The sequence below is a fragment of the Pipistrellus kuhlii genome, unplaced genomic scaffold, assembly GCF_014108245.1.
Source record: "Pipistrellus kuhlii isolate mPipKuh1 unplaced genomic scaffold, mPipKuh1.p scaffold_m20_p_7, whole genome shotgun sequence".
In the NCBI taxonomy this organism is placed as follows: domain Eukaryota; kingdom Metazoa; phylum Chordata; class Mammalia; order Chiroptera; family Vespertilionidae; genus Pipistrellus; species Pipistrellus kuhlii.
In genome coordinates, this window is record NW_023425573.1 from 20,466,603 (window position 1) to 20,485,079 (window position 18,477).

General features: G+C 37.7%; 1 protein-coding gene across 2 annotated transcripts in view; it reads right to left on the minus strand.

Annotated features, from left to right (window-relative positions):
* Positions 1-15,605: 15,605 nt before the first annotated feature.
* The window catches only part of AP1S3 (adaptor related protein complex 1 subunit sigma 3), a 58,971-nt gene continuing 56,099 nt past the window's right edge, over positions 15,606-18,477 (minus strand). For both annotated transcript variants that reach the window (XM_045575532.1, XM_045575531.1), the window contains one exon: positions 15,606-18,073. In XM_045575532.1, the coding sequence (XP_045431488.1) occupies positions 17,894-18,073 (180 nt within the window). In that variant the 3' untranslated portion in view covers positions 15,606-17,893. The remainder of the gene's footprint in view (positions 18,074-18,477) is intronic.

Here is an 18,477-nt window from a genome sequence, read left to right on the forward strand (position 1 = left end):
TTGAAAGGTCTACACTATGTGTAATGAGGTCCCAGAATGAGAGCAGAGAAAGTATGGGGTAGAAAAACAATTTTTAAAAAATAATGACTAAATTTTTTCCAAATTTGGTTAAAGTAATAAATTAACATAGTCAACCTGTTAAAAACCAAAGGGAAAAACTTAAGAGTAGACAAAGAAAAATAACACATTGCATGCAAAGGAACAAGAATCACTGACTTCTCATCAGAACAATAATCTTTAAAGTGCTAAAATAATTTTAAAATAGTGAATGTATAGTTTAATCTTCAGCAAAACTACCCTTCAAAATTCAAGATCAAATAAAGGCATGTTTGGATAAGAGAAAGCTAAAAGTTCATAACCTTCAGGCCTGGACTTCAGGATGTTTTTTAGGCTGAAGGGGGTAGAAACATAAATCTTCAGGAAATAATAAAGAGCATTAGAATTGATATATATGTAAATATGCAAAAGGCTAATTTTTTCTCTTAATTTTTAAAAATACATATGCCTATTTAAAGAGTTATACTGACCCAAACACTTGAAGATAGAATGAGTTTTTCACTTCATGTCTAAATGTTATCAAGCTTAGATCATAAAAGGTCACCAAATTTAGTCTGGCATGACACTGACATTTGGATAAAATATGATTTTTATTTTCTGGAGTTAAATATATTTTTTTTCTATCAACATTTACTTGTCACATTCATTCTAGCTGGATCTTTTTCTCCCCTTAGTAAAGAAATGTGTCCAGAGTTGATAAGCTTAGCAAGCTTCTAGCCTAATAGGATTATTCTCAGAACCTCTTTTTAAAAAAGGAGACACTTTCCTAATGGAATTTTATTCTGAGAGATTTCTGATTTGCTAATTAATGAAGCAGTAAGTAATGAACACACTCCTGTGTAGTTAGACCCCTAGGTTTTAGGACGTATACTTTGTTCATTAACTCTGCAGACATTTAAATTAGAATAAAGAGCAAGATATTTTCAGATAATGGTAAAATTATTTTTAATAAAATAGAATCTATGCCCTCTTCATACACACACATACATTGTAATTTTCTTCAAAAAGAAAATTTTATTTAAAAATTAAATTAAAGATGCATTCAAATGTTGGTGAATAGAAGGTAATTTTGTACTATGAAAAATATTGAGCAAAAATATCTAAAACAAAGTTATCAGAATCATACTATATTCAGTATCTTTTCATAATTTCTAAAAATATTCAACAAAATTATTTTCCCAATTCTTGCATTTGCCTGCTGGACATTTGTCCTAGATACTCTATCAATGTCTCAACTTCTATACAGCAGCAATTAAACTTTTCATCTTCTGCCTCAAAACAATTTTATTTTCTAACTTCTCATTCCTTCATATCACCATCTTCTTTGTTTGTGAAGTTCCAAATATATTTATTCTTGGTTCCACTCTTATCTCCCATAAAAGGATTAACCTCATCCTATTTTTTTATTGCTAAGTCTCTATAAACTAAACTTTTCTTTTTCTTACTTCTACCTCCAGGATAGTTCAGGCTATAAAATACTTCACTGGAGGCCAAGAATCCTGGATTCAGGATTAAAGAATACAGAGGTAAAGAAAATACTGTGTAAGCCTTGATGTTAGCTGGTGTTTACTATTAAGTATTTAAGTTAATTCATCTAATGTTACTATAGCTCATTTAAACTAATTCACCTTATCTTACTATAATTCTATAATAATACAGACATTATTATTATCCTAGCATAAAGAAGGGAAGACTATATGAAAAGATATCAAGTAACTTGCCCAGTTACCACATATATGTACAGTAAGAAGTGGGTCTTAGGCTGAAGCCAAGTCTGTTTGAGTCCAAAGTATAAATCTTCATCAGTACAGATACTGCCTTTCAGGGACAGATTCTAAGAGTCATGAGGTAGTTTGATGGCATCACCATGTGTTTCCTTCAGGGCAAGTCTTCTCAAATCAATTAAGTTCAATGTGCAAAAATATAGTGGTCACAGAAATGTGTTTCATCAATCGATATCTTCCTATTCTGATATGATCTTCACCCACAGCTTTAGAAGAAAGATGAAAATGGAATCTATCTAGCTAATTGGTGGTATTTGTGTGCAGGGAAAATCTATTTGGAATCCCAGTGGGTTCAGCTTCTGCTGGATTTGTCCTAATAATTTATAACTTTTCTGCCCTCAGTCACCAATGCCATCCCTATCCATAGGAAGAAACTTAAAATAAAAAATTTTAAAGCAACTAGAGTTTAAAAGAAATGGCTCTGCAGATGAAGGGCAGTTGCTGTTGGAAAATGCTGGTACCACAATCTGAAAGCCACTCCTTGGAGATTCTGGAGATACAGAAAGGGAAAGGTCAAACAGAGAGGGGAATATACAGAGCTAATGTTGCCTCCGTGAAAGGAAGTTTTTTGCTTTGCCTTTTTGGAATGAGCCTTCTTAGTACAAAAAGGATCTTCAATTGTGCATGAAGCCTAAGGTAGAGAAACAGGGGTCCCTTCTAATTTGATGGCCCTTTAGCACAGATTGGGAAGAGGGTCCTAGAGGCAAGGCTGGAGTTGCCTGGAGGACAAGCAGGATTTGCTCCATGGGAGCCCAGGAACATGTTGCCCAACTGTCTGTGTTCATCATCTCAGCAACAGGGTCTGCCAGCGGAGCGGCTTTCAGCCAGAGTCATGGGCTTAAGGGGTTGTACACTGGATGAAATTGGCAGGATCTGAGCCTTTTGCCCATCAAAATCCATGCCGGTTGGCACAGGAACTGGGATTCCTTTTAAAATGTAACGTGTCAGCCAAATTAATCCCATTAAACTCTAAGTGACCTTCCATTGAGGAAAGCTCACTAAAAAAGAGGTTGCTATATAACTATTCCTTCTCTACTTTAGAATTGATAAAACAGAATTTCTTAAAATGTCAGAATGTCAGGTAGAGGCAATCTTAAAAGACTATAATCTGCCTTAGCTATTATCCCATCTAACCATTTTATTTCATAAATTCTTGGCATAGGGGAAATATAATTCATCAGAAAAGGTGAATTATCTTATGTTGTTTTTGTTGTTGAAACATAAAATTCATGTATTATATAATGTCTATAATTTTGTTTATAAAATAAAATAATACATTTTTATAGTTTTAGTCCTTTAAAATAGATCTCAGTATAATCTAATTCAAAGTCATCTTGCAAGGTAACTCAAAATGGCTCTTTTTGTAAAGTTCTAACCTATATTATTCCATGGTGGATTCAAATGTCTATTTTGGCCAGACTGATCTTTCCACTATTAAAATAAGCTTTATAAAGCACCTTTTTAATAAGTTCTAACCTATTTTTGAAGTTGTACCACACATTGAGTTCACTGCCTTCTCCCCTATATCATTATACATATCTTGACTTCCTTTTTTTCTGTACTTATCTCTAAGTACACAGAACTCTAAACATACTAGAAAGTTCTTATACTTATTGGTTTGGGATTTCTAATATCAATCAGACTTAAGAAAAAACAAAGATTCCAACATGAGACACACCATTACTGCTACTAAAAATGATAACTAATATGTAGAAAGTGCTGAATAATGGAGAACAATTTACTAAGGGTATTACCTTGTGTTATCATGACACCTGTTTTTTTAGGAGGTTAGCACTATTAAAATTCTCCATATTGCCAGTAAAGAAATGGAGTCAGAGTTCAGAAATGGTCCAAGGCCACACAATTAGAAATAGTTGAACCAGGATTTTAGTTCTAGAACTCTGATATCAGAGCCCTGTCATAACCACTGTGCAAACCTGCCTATAAACATGTGAAAAATTAATCTGTAATGTAATCAATGACTAGATTTATTGGGAAGGTTCTAATGTGTGAAAGAGCTGAGTACCTGGCCTAAACTTGGTAGAGTGCTCATGAAAAAAATCCCAAATGAGTTGCCCTCAGAGCTTAGTTTTGAATAAAAAGTAGGAGCTTCAGAGTATGACAGAGGTGTTCTCCAGTCAGTGGAAGAACACAGAATAAATAATAGATGCAGAAAAGGATATGGCATTTTAATATAGTTTATTGTGATTTATGTGCCAATTTTTAAAAGTCCATTTGTAAAAATAAGTACACAAAGAGTCTGCAAAATATAACATACATTAAACATGTTTCAGTGGATAAATTGCTTGAAATTCCAGATTTTTCAGTAACTTCATTATGATGCTATGGCAAAAAAGTAATCCTTGACTTCTAGTTGGAGTGACCTTTCAATCCCCAACCCCAACTTTTATGTTATTTTCTTTCCTTTGCCCTTCAGAGTTTTCCTCAAGGGTTAACATGGCTGTGTGAATTAGCATCTCCAAGTTCTGGAGCTTCAGTTATAAAGGTCTTCAGTTACTTACTTCATCAATAATGTAATTTTAGTTTATTTTTCTTACATCCAATACAAATGATAAATATACCTTACATATGTCCTTCTGAAAAATTGTATCCCTGACTAAAATATTTATTTGCTAGCAGCTAGGAAGAAGTCAAATTCCAGACAAGAGACTTGATTTTTACATGTGAAATAGGTCTTTTCACTATCAGACTTGATAAATATCTTACAAATTGTCTTTAATTCAAACTTGTCATGTTTCCTTCTTATCTTTCCCCCCAGAAGCATTTCTCTTTTCATAAGCCATCAATTGAGTGGGAAAACAATAGCTTATTTTGGTATTTCTCTCACTTTTGACATCTATGGTGATACTTTCATCATTATGAATCTGTTGTGTGTTTTTTCTGTCTCTGAAATTCATCAGCCTTCCAGCTAGTTTCAAAATAAGCCCTAACGGAAATCATTAACATGAATAATCAAGGATGCAAACCATGTGTGTGGTTCATAATGAATTAAAGTCATTCTTATTTTTATACGAATTACCTTGACATCAAGTGATGATTAAAATTTACTATTTGGTGATAAATTTTCTTGGGTTTTGTTGATCCTGACTTTTAAGAAATAATGTTAATCGACCAGAACTATTTTTTTTTCATTTATAAGTTTGATGCTATCAGTAGAATTTGTCTTTACTGCCATTTAAAATTTAAAAGAAAAAAATCAAACTTTCAATGCAGTTGTAGTGAATGAACAGATAACTCTGTACAAAAATCAGACGAGACTGTGTCTGTTTACTTTCAAAGAGAAAAATATAATTATTTATTAAAAACTGTCAATAGAATCAAAGTTTAAATTCTAGAAAGTATTCTGACTTTATCTTCCAGTTCCCATTGCTATCTCACTTCAATTTCCTTCTTTCTGTAACTTCTCTTCTAGAGCTTAATACAAATTTTGTTTCCATTATTATTGTGGATTAAATTCAGTTGGGAAGGAAGGAGAAAGCATGGGAATTGATAAACACAAAAAGTCAATTCAAATAAAACTGGCTTTTTATTTTTCAATCTTCAAAGAAGAGTGACAGTTAGGTTTGGGGACAGATTTATTCTGCTGAAGTATTAATGCCCACTTATTTATTTAGTAAGTATTTCCTGTGTGCCAACCATTGGGGAGCAGTGTTTTGTGCTCTGGGGATACATTGGTGAGGAAAAACAAGACCAAAACCTGGCCCCACAAAGTATAGAATCTAGTCAAAAGAATAGACTAAAATAAACATGTAAATTAATGTAAGCTATGGTACATACAAGACAAGAAACATAGGTGGCATGATGATCACATTATACAGGAACCCCTGAAATGTTCCACCAAGGTCAGATGAAGCTTCTCAAGGAAATAGCATTGTGGTTAAGAGTTGAAGACGGGTAAGAGGTAACTAGTAGGCATGGGGGTATATGATGGGAAGATTATTAGGGCAGTAGAGAACACTGTACATAGCTTGTTGGTGTAACAAGGAACCGTAAGAAGCACTTCATAAAATAACTTCCGAGTAATGCATCAGTGACTTTGAGGGGGGAAATAGAAAAAAATGGCTCACAGTACTTCACACAGAATAAGTACTAAATGAACTTAGGCTTCTATTGCTACCATTTTCCTTTTCAACATTCTACGCCCCACCTCTCTCCTCACCTGCAGCTCTCTTAGCCAGCTTTTGAACAGTTTCTAAGGACTCAACTCTTCAGCACTCAGGCAGGGACCCCTTTCACAGTATATTCTAAATCTGTTCTGTGAGACAGCAGAAGCCTTTCTTGAATTCATAAAATTAATGTGCCAGTCATTCAACAAATGTGTGTTAAACAGATATGTGGTTAACAATAGTGACAGCTAAGATTTGCTGAGTATGTATAATACCATTGTGCCAGGGATGTCATGTGGAAAGTGATCTCTTAACAGCAATTTTATGCATCAGATTCTTTTACTGCCTTCATTTTACCAGTGAGTATAGGAGGTTAAACAATTTTCTAGGGTCATATGTCTAGTAAGTGTCAAAGCTGGGCTTTGAATCCAAGAAATCTACCTTGAGTGGTGAGAGCCTAACCACTGCTCCAAACTACTTCTTTAAAGGCACACAAGGCTCTTGTTCATGTGTTGCTTCTAGCCTACTTGGTCACAGGCAGGAAGATGGTGTGAATTAAATAAAAATATAAATAAGTAAGCTGCACAATTGCCATTTGTGATTAATTTTACAAGGGAATTAAACTGAGTGATGGAATGCATAGGGGCTGGGTTGTGGCAGGAAACACTGAGTTAGAAAAAGTATTCATAAATAGATTTTTGAGCAAGGGTCCTTAGAACAGAGATCTAAAAGATGGAAAAGAAACAGCAATATAAAGGGTAGGAAAGCATTTCCAGCAAAGGAAATATAAAAAGCAAAGGTGGGACCAGACTAGTGTTTGGGGGACATTGAGAGAGACCAGAACATGGAGGGAAAGTGTAAAGAGATAAACCAGATCATGTAAGACCTGTTCTCACCATAGGAGGTTTCAACGTCATCCTAAAGACAATGGGAAGCCAGTGTATATTTTATAGCAAGATCTGAAGTGAAAAAGATCTGATTAATATTTTTAGAATATTAACTTTCATATGGGAGACTAGATTACAGAAGTCAAGAGTTAAAGAAGACCAGTTCAGAGTTACTGCTGAGTGAGAAAAAAATGATCATGGTTTATACTAGGGCAGTGGTCAGCAAACTCATTAGTCAACAGAGCCAAATATCAATAGTACAATGATTGAAATTTCTTTTGAGAGCCAAATTTTTTAAACTTAAACTTCTTTTAATACCACTTCTTCATAATAAACTATGGTATTTTGTGGAGGAGCCACACTCAAGGGGCCAATGAGCCACATGTGGCTCGTGAGCCGTGGTTTGCCAACCACTGTATTAGGGTATTGACATTGGATATGGAGAGAAGGGAATAGAAAGAGAAATGTAAAGTCTTGCTAATGACCTGGATATAAGGAATGAGAACAGAGGAATCAAGGATGACTCCTAGACGTTTTGTCTTAGATAACTACAAATGCTGGTCCCAACTAAGGAAGACAGCAGGAGCAAGTTTTGAGGAAAAGTCTTGAGTTCCAATTTGTAGGTGAATTTTGACTTCTTATTGGACCTTCATGTGAAAGTATAAAGTATAAAGTTGCATGCATGTAATTGGAACTTAGGGCTAGAGGTAAAAATATAAACATCATAGATGGTACATAAAGTCATGGAGTTCACTAAAAGAGGGGGGAAAAAAAGAGATTTAGGCCATAGTTTCTAGACATCACCATCCCTCTCCAGGTCTTGGATTCCCTATTAGTTAAATGTAAGAAAAACCATGATATATCCTGCCTCCGGCTGGAGGAATCTAGACCTAACACTCTCTTTTCCTTCATTCTTTTTTTTTTTTTTTTAATATATTTTGTTGATTTTGTACAGAGAGGAAGGAAGAGAGATAGAGAGTTAGAAACATTGATGAGAGAGAGTCATCGATCAGCTGCCTCTTGCACACCCCGTACTGGGGATATGCCCGCAACCAAGGTACATGCCCTTGACCAGAATTGAACCCTTCAGTCCCCAAGCCGACGCTCTATCCATTTGAGCCAAACCGGTTTCAGCATTTTCCTTCATTCTTGATGGTTCCTCTATATTGCTGGCAAGTAAGGATTTGTTTTTTTCCTAGAAGATTGTCAGATGGATTGAAAGCTTAGTTATGGCTTCCTGGAGCAAAACAAAGAACAATTCTTAGATCCTTATTCAACTTTCCTTCCATTGAATCTCACTTGTGCCCAAGCAGATAAAGCTCCAGAAAGAGCCTTATTTATTTCCCTTTCAGAATGTTCATGGTAGTGGGGCCAGTGATGTTCCTAACTTCTTTATGTAAATCCAAAGAATCTGAGTTGACATCCCACATCACAGAGGAACTAGTAAGCACATACTTCTGTATACCAACCACAATAACCATATCTGAACATTCAGCTTCAACGCCAATATTTACAAGGATCCAGCAGATCCTTTTGTCAATCAACAAGAGTGTACTGAGAGCCGTTAGGGTTCCTGGTACCGGATGAGGCTGCTTTTGTGAGCAAGCAAGCAAGTTCTCTGCTACAAAAATAGAAATGTAATCTCTTGTTCATCCAAACATTTCCCTTTAACTTTTGCAATATGCCTTTTTTTTTTTTTTAAATGAATGAGTAACAGAATAGCAACTGCAAAGGTAGCTTGCAAATTTCAGCCAGAGGCCCTGAGAGGAAAGATGACTCATCCATACCTGACGTCAATGCCTCCTTCCTCTCAGAGCAGCAGGAAGAGAATGGCAATTCCTGGGTAGAATGACCCAGATGCCCTTCTGAGTCCCTCGAGGGTCATAACAGCTTCCTCCTTCCCTGACTGGTAGTGATGATTTCAACCCAAAGTTTAAACTGTGAAAACTAAAATTTCATAGTCAAGTTGACTAGAAAACTAGAAATGAGATTCTCTCTTCCTGTCAAGAATACCAAATCTCTGTTGTGAATTCTCCATTGGAGAATGCTGAAAGAATGAAATTCCTTTCACAGTGTGTTTTGTATTGATTTGTGTCTCAGTTCTGGCTGCTGTAACAAATACCATAGACTGGATGGCTTAAACAACAAACATTTATTTCTCCCAGTTCTGGAGGCTGGTAAGTCCAAGACCAAGGTGCCGACAGATTTGGTGTTTGTTAAGGTCCCTCTTCTGGGTTTGCAGATGCTGGACTTCTTGCTGCATCCGAAACAAGGTGCAGAGAAAGAGGGGGCTCTGGTTTCTTTGTCTTCATATAATGAAACTAATTTCATTAATTAAATGATTAAATAAGAGTCCAGAAATCTATCTTGAGTGTGACTCTACCATCATAACTTCATTTAACACTGATTACCTTCCAAACCCTCCACCTACAAATATCATCACATAGGGTTGGGGTATCAACTTATGAATTGGGGGCAGGGGACAAAAAACATGCCATATATAACAATTTGTTTACAACATCTTAATAGTGACTGTTTCCAGTTTGCCTTTTACTTCATAATTTCTAAGGACTTTATCAGGTTATGCACCAGCCATTCCCCCTCTCACTCTCATACTTATTCAGAGGTTCAAGTGCACCAAGTAATTCCAGTGTCACAATTCAATAAAATTCTGACATCTCTGTGCAAATAGTAAAACAAATGTGCCCTTGAAAATTCCTGGTTTATGTCAGAGTTCAGCCTTCAAGGTATTTGTCCTGGGGCCTCCTGCCTAGGTCACTTCTCTTTTTGTTCAGTGCCCTGGGGAATGCATCAGCTCCATTCTAAATCTTTCTCTTCTTCCAAGGAGACTAGATATTTAATTAGCAGAATAATCCTAAATCATTGATGACTACTCATGGATTACCTGGTCTTCCTCTGAAATCCCAATTTAAGTCATATGTTATTATTTTAGCACCCATTGATCACTTAGCTTTTGGAATTTTTATTATATAAGAGACTTTTATTATTCCTTTGAGTATTTATTGACCTGGTGACGCCTCACTGCCAGATGCAACCCATAGGTCAGGACCAGCATCTCCTCAATGCTCCACAGAGCCCATTGGCCAGGACCAGCCCACCTTCTCCATGCCCCATATAGACAACTGGTCTGGACCAGCTGCGCCCTTACTGTTCCACACAGCCCACTGGACAGAATCAACCATCCCCTCACTGCTCCACACAGCCTATTGGACAGAACCAGCCACGCCTCACTGCCCCACTCAGCCCAATGGCCAGCACTCTCCACCGCACTGCCAGATGAAGCCCATTTACCAGGAGCAGCCACCTTCTCCATGCCCCATACAGACAATTGGTCATGACCTACTGCCCCCTCACTGCTCCACAGGGACCATTGGACAGAAGTCGCTGACCCCACACTGCCAACTCAGCCCATTGGGATGTTGGCTTGGCTCACTCACAAACCAGGAGTGAAAGCCAACTTGGCCACAATAAAATAGGCAACTGGGATTGCAACCTGAAGAAAGAGACATTGGCAGGAGCCAGATTCAAGTAGATGACAGTAAAATATTTGAATTTGATTAAGGTATAATAGGAAGATCTATTTCTATTTCTTTAGGAATAGTTTATTTCAATTTCTTTACTTTTCATTGCTTTCTTTTCACAGTTATCTCTACTTAAAATGATAATGAATACTTATTTTCTATTTACTTTTTATTGTCAGTCTCTGTCAATAAATTACCAGGAGGCAGGTATTTTTGTCTTACTCATTACTATATTTTCAGGGTCTATGATAATTCTTTTACAGATAAGGGGCTTATTAAATAATTTAAATAAATGATTGGTATTAAATTATTCTTATGTCAACCTTAGGAATCCTTCTCTGATACCTGCTTACCCTGACTCAATAGAGATATACTCAGGCTTGGTACTTCCCATCTCTCTAGTACTTTCCTGTCTTAGCACTTTCATACTGCTTGCCTACTTATCAGTATTCCTCTCTAGATTATAAGTTCCTAGAGACCAAGTGCTCAGTGTTGGTCATTGTTTTATCCCTAGCATTTAGCAGAAAGATGTGATACATGACAACAATTGCTGACTATTTTCTGAAGTTATGAGTATATATTAAGCATATAGTGAGTCTATTCTGGGATGAATGGTTATAATATTAAGGGGAAAAAATAGAGAGAAAAATACTCAAAAAGGAGAATGAGATTCCTATGCTCTTTTACTTTAGTTGCACAGAATCTATTTTATGAAAATTGCAGATTTTAGTTTTAGTGGGCTGAACTCCCTACCCACAGATAATTTAAAATTTTCCCTGAAGAGGGAATGACGCAGAAAAACCAGAATAGCTGTTGTTGATATGTGACTTATATCCCTCAAGGATATTCAGTAGCTTGTATATCAGTTACATCAGACTCCTCTAGGTTATTGTATTTATGATGTGGACTTGAATTCAGAAGACTAAATATAGCATCAAGAGCTCCAGCAATTTATAAGAGCCATGGCCAAAAGTTTATCTTGTTTTCCATCAAGCACCCGTTTGAAACTGTTTCTTGTATTGGCTTATATCATTTTATCTGGCTAAACCAGAGAGGAGGAAGGGACATTTTATTAACTACATCCTTATTTAAGGTTGAAAAGCACCCCCATCTGTGACTTACAGGGCCGAACATATTCAAAGCATGGTTTGGTGCTTTTGGTGTTTGTTATTTTCCTTCCTTTTTTCTTTCCTTCCTTCTTTCCTTCCTTCCTTCCTCCCTCCATCCCTCCCTTCCTTCCTCCTTTCCTTCCTTCCTCCCTCCATCTCCCCCTTCCTTCCTCCCTTCCTTCCTTATTTCCTTCCTTCCTCCCTCCCTTCCTTATCTCCTTCCTTCCTCCATCCCTCCTTCCTTCCTTCCTTCCTTCCTTCCTTCCTTCCTTCCTTCCTTCCTTCCTTCCTTCCTTCCCTCCTTCTCTCCTTTCTCCTCTTCCTCTTCATCCATGTCTTTCTTTGACTGAAGCTTCATTAAATGAGTGGAAATAAGACCTAATTAGTAATTAGATCACTTGACAGTGAGATTGCTATCTGAGGGCAATGCTGAAGTCAGTTCCTATTCCAAAGGGCAAATGGTAAAAATAAGGCTGTGCTGCCTTGGAGTCTAAAGTCCAGTTTTTGGAAAACATTTTCATGATGTGAAAATGTCATCTAAGCCATTGTTTTTTAAGTAGAAGAACTCAAAAGAATTGTAGATATGAATAACTAATGGACTAATGAATTATTCATACCTGTGCACACTTGCCACTTTTCTAATGTAAGACTATGAGAATGGATAACTAGAGTAATTGAAATTAAAATTTCATCCTCATTAGTTACTACTGGCTGAGGAACATAGATGACATAATCTATTGAAATGGTTAGCATAGTGCACAGTGAGTGTTCAATAGATTCTAGTTGCTATTATTTTCTTGTTATTATTAGAGCTACTATTTAGTGAGTTCTAAGTCAATTTATTTTCTGACTGTGGTATGGATGTTTCAAAAGAATGGCTGACTATCACCACAACAGCTCAATTCTACTCATTCATGTACATATAACTGGGTTTAGCTGACATTTATTAAATATTTTCTAATTCCCAACCTCTTACAAGTTTTACTTTACTTAATTTCCACAACAACAAAAAGGGATTCCCCTGACCACCACCCAATTTTGCTGATGAAAATTGAAATGTTGGGCAAAACCCAAGGTCCCACAGAGAATAAATGGCAGAGCGGGGATCCAAACCTGGGTCCAACTCCACAGCCTTAAATGTGGTTGTTTCTTCGAGATCAGCTCCCATCTGAAATTGAGCCCCCTGTGAACCTCACCCATCTCAAGCTAGTTGCTCTATTTAAAACTCATGATGCTTGTGCATGAGCATAATTCACTTAAAGTTCTTTTTTTAATCAATGGAGGTATTATTAAATAAGGATGTATGAATGGGCAAATGGATGAATGAACAAAGTAATGGATGAGTGAGTAATCTTCCCATCTTCCCTGTATCTTAAACCCTGAGTCTGTGAACAACGTCTTCCTTAACATTATCTTCTGACAACCATCATGCAGCTGACTCTGATTAACTTCTATTTCTTAGTATGTGAGGTGTCTTGCCTGAATACAAATTCATCCAACGGAAACATGAAATGAACTTTTTGAAGCTATTTCAAGAACTCCATTTTCCATGGCACTATAAATAACTTTAATGAGGGAAAGGGATGAATAACAGCAAAATAATAGCCAGAAGTACTATGCATTTACAGTTTCTAGAGTTTTTGTTTGTGTATCAAGTTAAGATAGAAAAATAAGAAAGAAAAAGGCTAAACCAAATATGAGTCAAACTTCTCATCTCCATAAACTCACATATTTTTAAAATTGAATAAAATTAATATTAAGTTAATAAATATAGCATAATTTTCAGGTAATAGATATAGCAATGTGGTTTTTTTCATTTGTTTCTTTCTTTCTCTTTAAGGAAAAGGAATTGAGAAATTACAGACTTGAGTCAACTCAACATAAGGAGTGTTCACTGAGAAACTACTTTAGAGTTATTCATTTGTTCATTCAGGCAACAAAAATCTGCCCTTACTAAAAGCCAGACTATGAGCTGTGGATTCAGAGAGACCAGTTTTTGCCTCCCCAGGATCTTCTCAGGCTAGTGGGGGATTTGATACATGTCTTAACTATAGAAGCTACATAAAAGCTGTGTTGTCGGAACAGAGAAGGAGATGTGCTCCTCTACCTGAGGAGGTCTGGGAAGGTGACCTTTGGGTCTTGAAGAAGAGAAGGTTTTTTTCTGCCACATGATGAAAAAGGGAGATTTGGGTTCCTGCCCTCAAAAATCATTCATCCTAGTGAGGAAGAAAAAGGGGAAGATAAATACATAAAGACATGCACATATAGGTGAATAAAGAGGTTAACCAAACAAACCAATGGGATAATTTAAAATAATGTGTTATAAAGGAAATAAAACAGGATTATGGGAATGAACTTGACATTTTGCCTCTCTGGAACTATCATCAAAGGGCTCTCTGAGAAGGTGACATATAAGTTGTAAGTTCTGAACATGCAGAAGAAAGCAAGAGTGGGTCATGTGTTGGTGGCACAGTCGAATGAAGGGTTCTGTGATCAGTGAGGCTGGAGAGACCATGACGAGACACCAAGGAGCTTAGATATTATCATATGAGATGACGACAGGGTTTATAGTCACAGGGAAGAGATCTGATCTGTGCTCACTGTGCTTTGCTCAGTCACTGAGAAATCACTGCACAAAGTCTGGGTTAGATTTTTCTCAAATTGTTTACTGGAAAGACTGAACCAATAGACCTTGTATCTTTCTCTGAAAAGGGCAAACAATGTAAACTATATCTGATGTTCTTCAAATAAAACAAAAATGTGACCCAGTTTATATTTCTGGTCATGGTTCTGAAGCCTGACTTTTATAGAATTTACTAGAGACCTGGTGCACAAAATTCATGCACTCGAGGGGGTTCCTCAGCCTAACCTGCATCCTTTCACAGTCCAGGAGCTCTTGGGGGATGTCTGAATGATGGCAGGCCCGCTCCCAATGGGCAGTCAGACATCCTTAGCATAGCCATGGAGGTGGGAGATGCTCTTGCCAGTGCTGCTGTGCTCACCAGCTTAGCTGTGAGCTCGGCTTCTGGCTGAGTGGTGCTCCCCCTGTGGGAGTGCACTGTCCTCCAGGTGGCAGCTCCTGCGTTGAGCATCTGCCCCCTGGTGGTCAGTGCACTTCACGGGTTGTTCCGCCATTCGGTCTATTTGCATATTAGCCTTTTATTACATAGGATGACAAAAGTCCCATGTAGGGAGATATATGTAATGTGCCTTACTGTATCTTCATGTTCAAGGCAGAATATCACCAAATTTTTTAATGTGCACCTTATCCAGCAGCTGCATTGAACACTAAAAAGTAAAGAAATGTTTGTGAGCCATGGTAGTCAGTAAAATGTCCCTAAGGTGGGCAAAACTCATGGTCATAGACCCATGACCCTCACTAGCCATCCCTTGGCTGGTGGCAAAATATTCTTTTCTATGAGTTACTGAATAGTTACCTATCTACTCTTCTATCCTGGGCACTTAGATTGTTCCTAATCTTTTGAACTACTAGAAAACTGCTGTGAAGATTGTCCTTATTCATGTAGACTTTTCATGTTTTGGATTATTCTTAGATAAGATCAGGAGTAGGCAAACTTGTGGAAAGGGTCAGCTAGTTAAAGTTTAGGCTTTGTAGAGAAAGCAGTGTGTCTCTTCCTTTCGTTCTGCCCCCTCCTTCCTGTGCGCTTCCTCTGCCCTCCTCACCTCCTCCTCCCCTTCCTTTTCCTCTTGTAACAAACCCTTTAAAACTGTACAGACCTTCCTTACCTTGAGGGCCATACAAAAACAAGCCAAGGGTTGGACTCGGCCCTTGGACCAGTCTCAGAATTCCTGGGTCAAAGGCTATGAGCATTGTGATGTCATTTATACCCACAAACAAAAGGTATGCTGTTTACCTTTATCATCCAACATTGGGTGTTATTTTTTAGCTTTTGTTTTTTGTTAAATATAATTTGAATTTTTGTTAAAGACTAAGAAATTTTGCTAGGAATTCTTATTCATTTTTTAAAAACATATCAATCTTGCTAAAATGGTTGAGGTTAGAAATAGAGCCCATTATCCCAGAAAAATTAAATGCCTCATTATGCTTTTTTTTTTTTTTTTTTTTTTTTTTTTTTTACTGCGCTGTGGAGGGGCAACATCATTGTGTCATATAAGGCCCCTCAGCGCACTGAAGACATTAAGTTTCTGGGAAACATAACCTGCCCATAGCCTTTCAAATCTGTGTGACAATAAATTTTATCATTTGGGGATTATCCTGAATATGTCAAAGGAAGAAACTATTTTAAAACTAGTTTGCCCATGATTAAAGTTTCTATTTTGTCAGATTTGCCCTCTTGGCCTCATGGGAGATAATAGCCTCATGCTTGCTTTGTCCAGTGAAGCAAGAAATTCATCCTAGCCAGCTCATCCCAGCCCTGGCAGGAGAGGAGTGTAGGGGGAGGAGGAAGGAGGAGAGGAAAAACCTCCAGGGGACACACCACAATCTATTAGCTATAAAGCAATCCTCTTCCTTGAACAGAAAGGCAAGAAATGGTATTTAAGTCAGTTTCTGTTGTCCACTTATAAAAATGCTGACCCAGTTCCATCCTTTTTCTTTGTTTTAGCTCAATAAAGCTATTTTTGGCAACATAACTCTTCTTCCCAACAACAGAGTTAGGATAGCTCTTCTGCTGTTTATCGATGGACCCAGAATAGAAGCAACACCAGAAGCTCGCATGTATCGAGCACGTACAAAGTTCCAGATGCAGTCCAGATACAGATGAGGAAACTGAGGCAGGCAGAAGTTACCTGCCCAAAGTCACCTCAGGCAAGTAGCAGCCTCAGGATATGAACCTTGAAATTCCAGGCCCAAAACTTATCTTAATCAACTAAGAGATTCTAAATGTTGACTGCAAGAGTTGATCAAATGGGATACCTAAAGAGATTCTCCTGGTCTTAGAGGGGGGACAGCCAGCAAGGTTAACAAAGGCCACCTCTCTACTTGCTTCCATGCAGGTCTACCTTTCCTGCTGCCCAGAGGCACCAACCGAGCAAGGCTGATGGGTAAGCTGCCCTGAGCAAAGTTAGAGCCCCAAATCTGCAAAGTTGCCATATATATATATATATATATATATATATATATATATATATATATATATATACTCTTTGTTTACTTCCCCTTCCCTTTGGTATCAGAAGAAGCAATGCTTTCTTCCCCCAGCCATGTCAGTATGTCAGTTCTGGCTCTAACCACACAATCCTGATAAAGTGGAAAGATTCAACTTTCTCAAAGAACCCTTTGCACTTCACCCCCAAAACACCTTCCCAGATTCTCCCTTTCCTAATCTCTGTATTTGTTGTTTTTCACATACCATACAACTGATCAAAGCATCTGAATGGAGGGAGAGGGTCTCTAAGACCACCTTCAGGCTTGACAATTCATTAGGATTCACAGGGCTCAAAAGCTGCTATAGGTAAGTATTGCTTATTTCAGTAAAAGGATATGGAATAGAATCAGCAAAAGGAGAAGGCACCTGGGTCAGGTCCAGGAAGCTCAGGGATATGCTGAATTCTCTCAGCAGCCAAGTGCAATGCATACAAAGTGCTGCCAGTCAGATAAGCTCCTCAAGCTTTGATATCCAGGGGATTTTTTTTTTTGGGGGGGGGGGGAGGTGGGAGGTTAGTCATGTAGGCATGTGGGGTTCATGTGACTGACCTCAGCTACTCAGTCTCCAGCCCCCGACCCAGAGCAAAAACCATAAATCACAGTGTTAGGATAATAATTGTACAGCCTGGCCCAAGCCCTCAGCATGCAGAAACACTCTTATCTGGCAAATCATTCCAACGGCTTAGAGTTTATCTCCCTGGAGGCAGTCAGCACTGGTGGCAGGTTTTATTTGGATATGCAGGGTTTGAGCAACAAGATCTGATGAGCTAACACTTTCCTGTACACATTTTAATCAGAGAAAATGATATACTCATCAAATGTCTCTACCAACAATATTAGTTGCCACCCAGATGATTGGCTGTGACATAAAATCTTAGTGTCACTCACATAAATATATTAAATTCAGGCTGGCCTGGAAATGTCCCAACCCACTTGTTTTCTAGTTTCTTTTTTTCACAAGAAACAACACATATCTCTATGGCACCACTGGTAAGTGCTACGTTTTCATTTTGATCACATTACTGATGTCATAGGAGCACCTGCAGCCAATTAATAGCCATATTGAATTTAATCTTTCATTATCCAACTTACATTCAGCAAATATTTATTGATATTTTAGTGTGTCTGACACTGGTATAGTTGCTTGTATTAACTTTAGAAGATGCTGTATTTTTTTCATTCTCTGAAAATAAACTTCATTACATGCATCTGGATCCTGTTGATAGTAGCCCATAATTGTTTCATGTATTAGGGCAGGCTCACTGCTGTAACAAACAATCCCAGGAATTCAGTGGCTTAACACAACATAAGCTTATTTCTGACACACATTTAAATCTAGTGTGGCTATTCTTACGTGGTTGGCTTTCTTGATGACCTTTTTTAGGTTTCTGCCATCTCATGGCTCTGCCTTCTCTGGATCCTGGAGTGTTTTCCTGCAGCTGCAAACAGGAAAAGAGAAAGAATGGAAAGTAATATGTGGGAGGATGTCTCTGAGTCAGACCTGCAGTTGGGCACATGTTATTTCAACCCACACTCCACTGGCCATAATTCCACCATAGAGGAACCAAACTTCAAATGAGTCTGGGAAATGAAGTCTAGCTCTATGCCCTGGAGGAAACAGCAAATGATTGGAAAAATAAACAGCTGGTATTTGCTTCATGTTTCATTCAGCACTGGCTCCCTGGCTCAAATGTGAAGGTGCTATTTCATAGGTAGATTCAAACAAGGTCGAAATGGTAAGCTTAGCTCAATGGTTGGCAAACTCATTAGTCAACAGAGCCAAATATCAACAGTACAAGGATTGAAATTTCTTTTGAGAGCCAAATTTTCTAAACTTAAATTT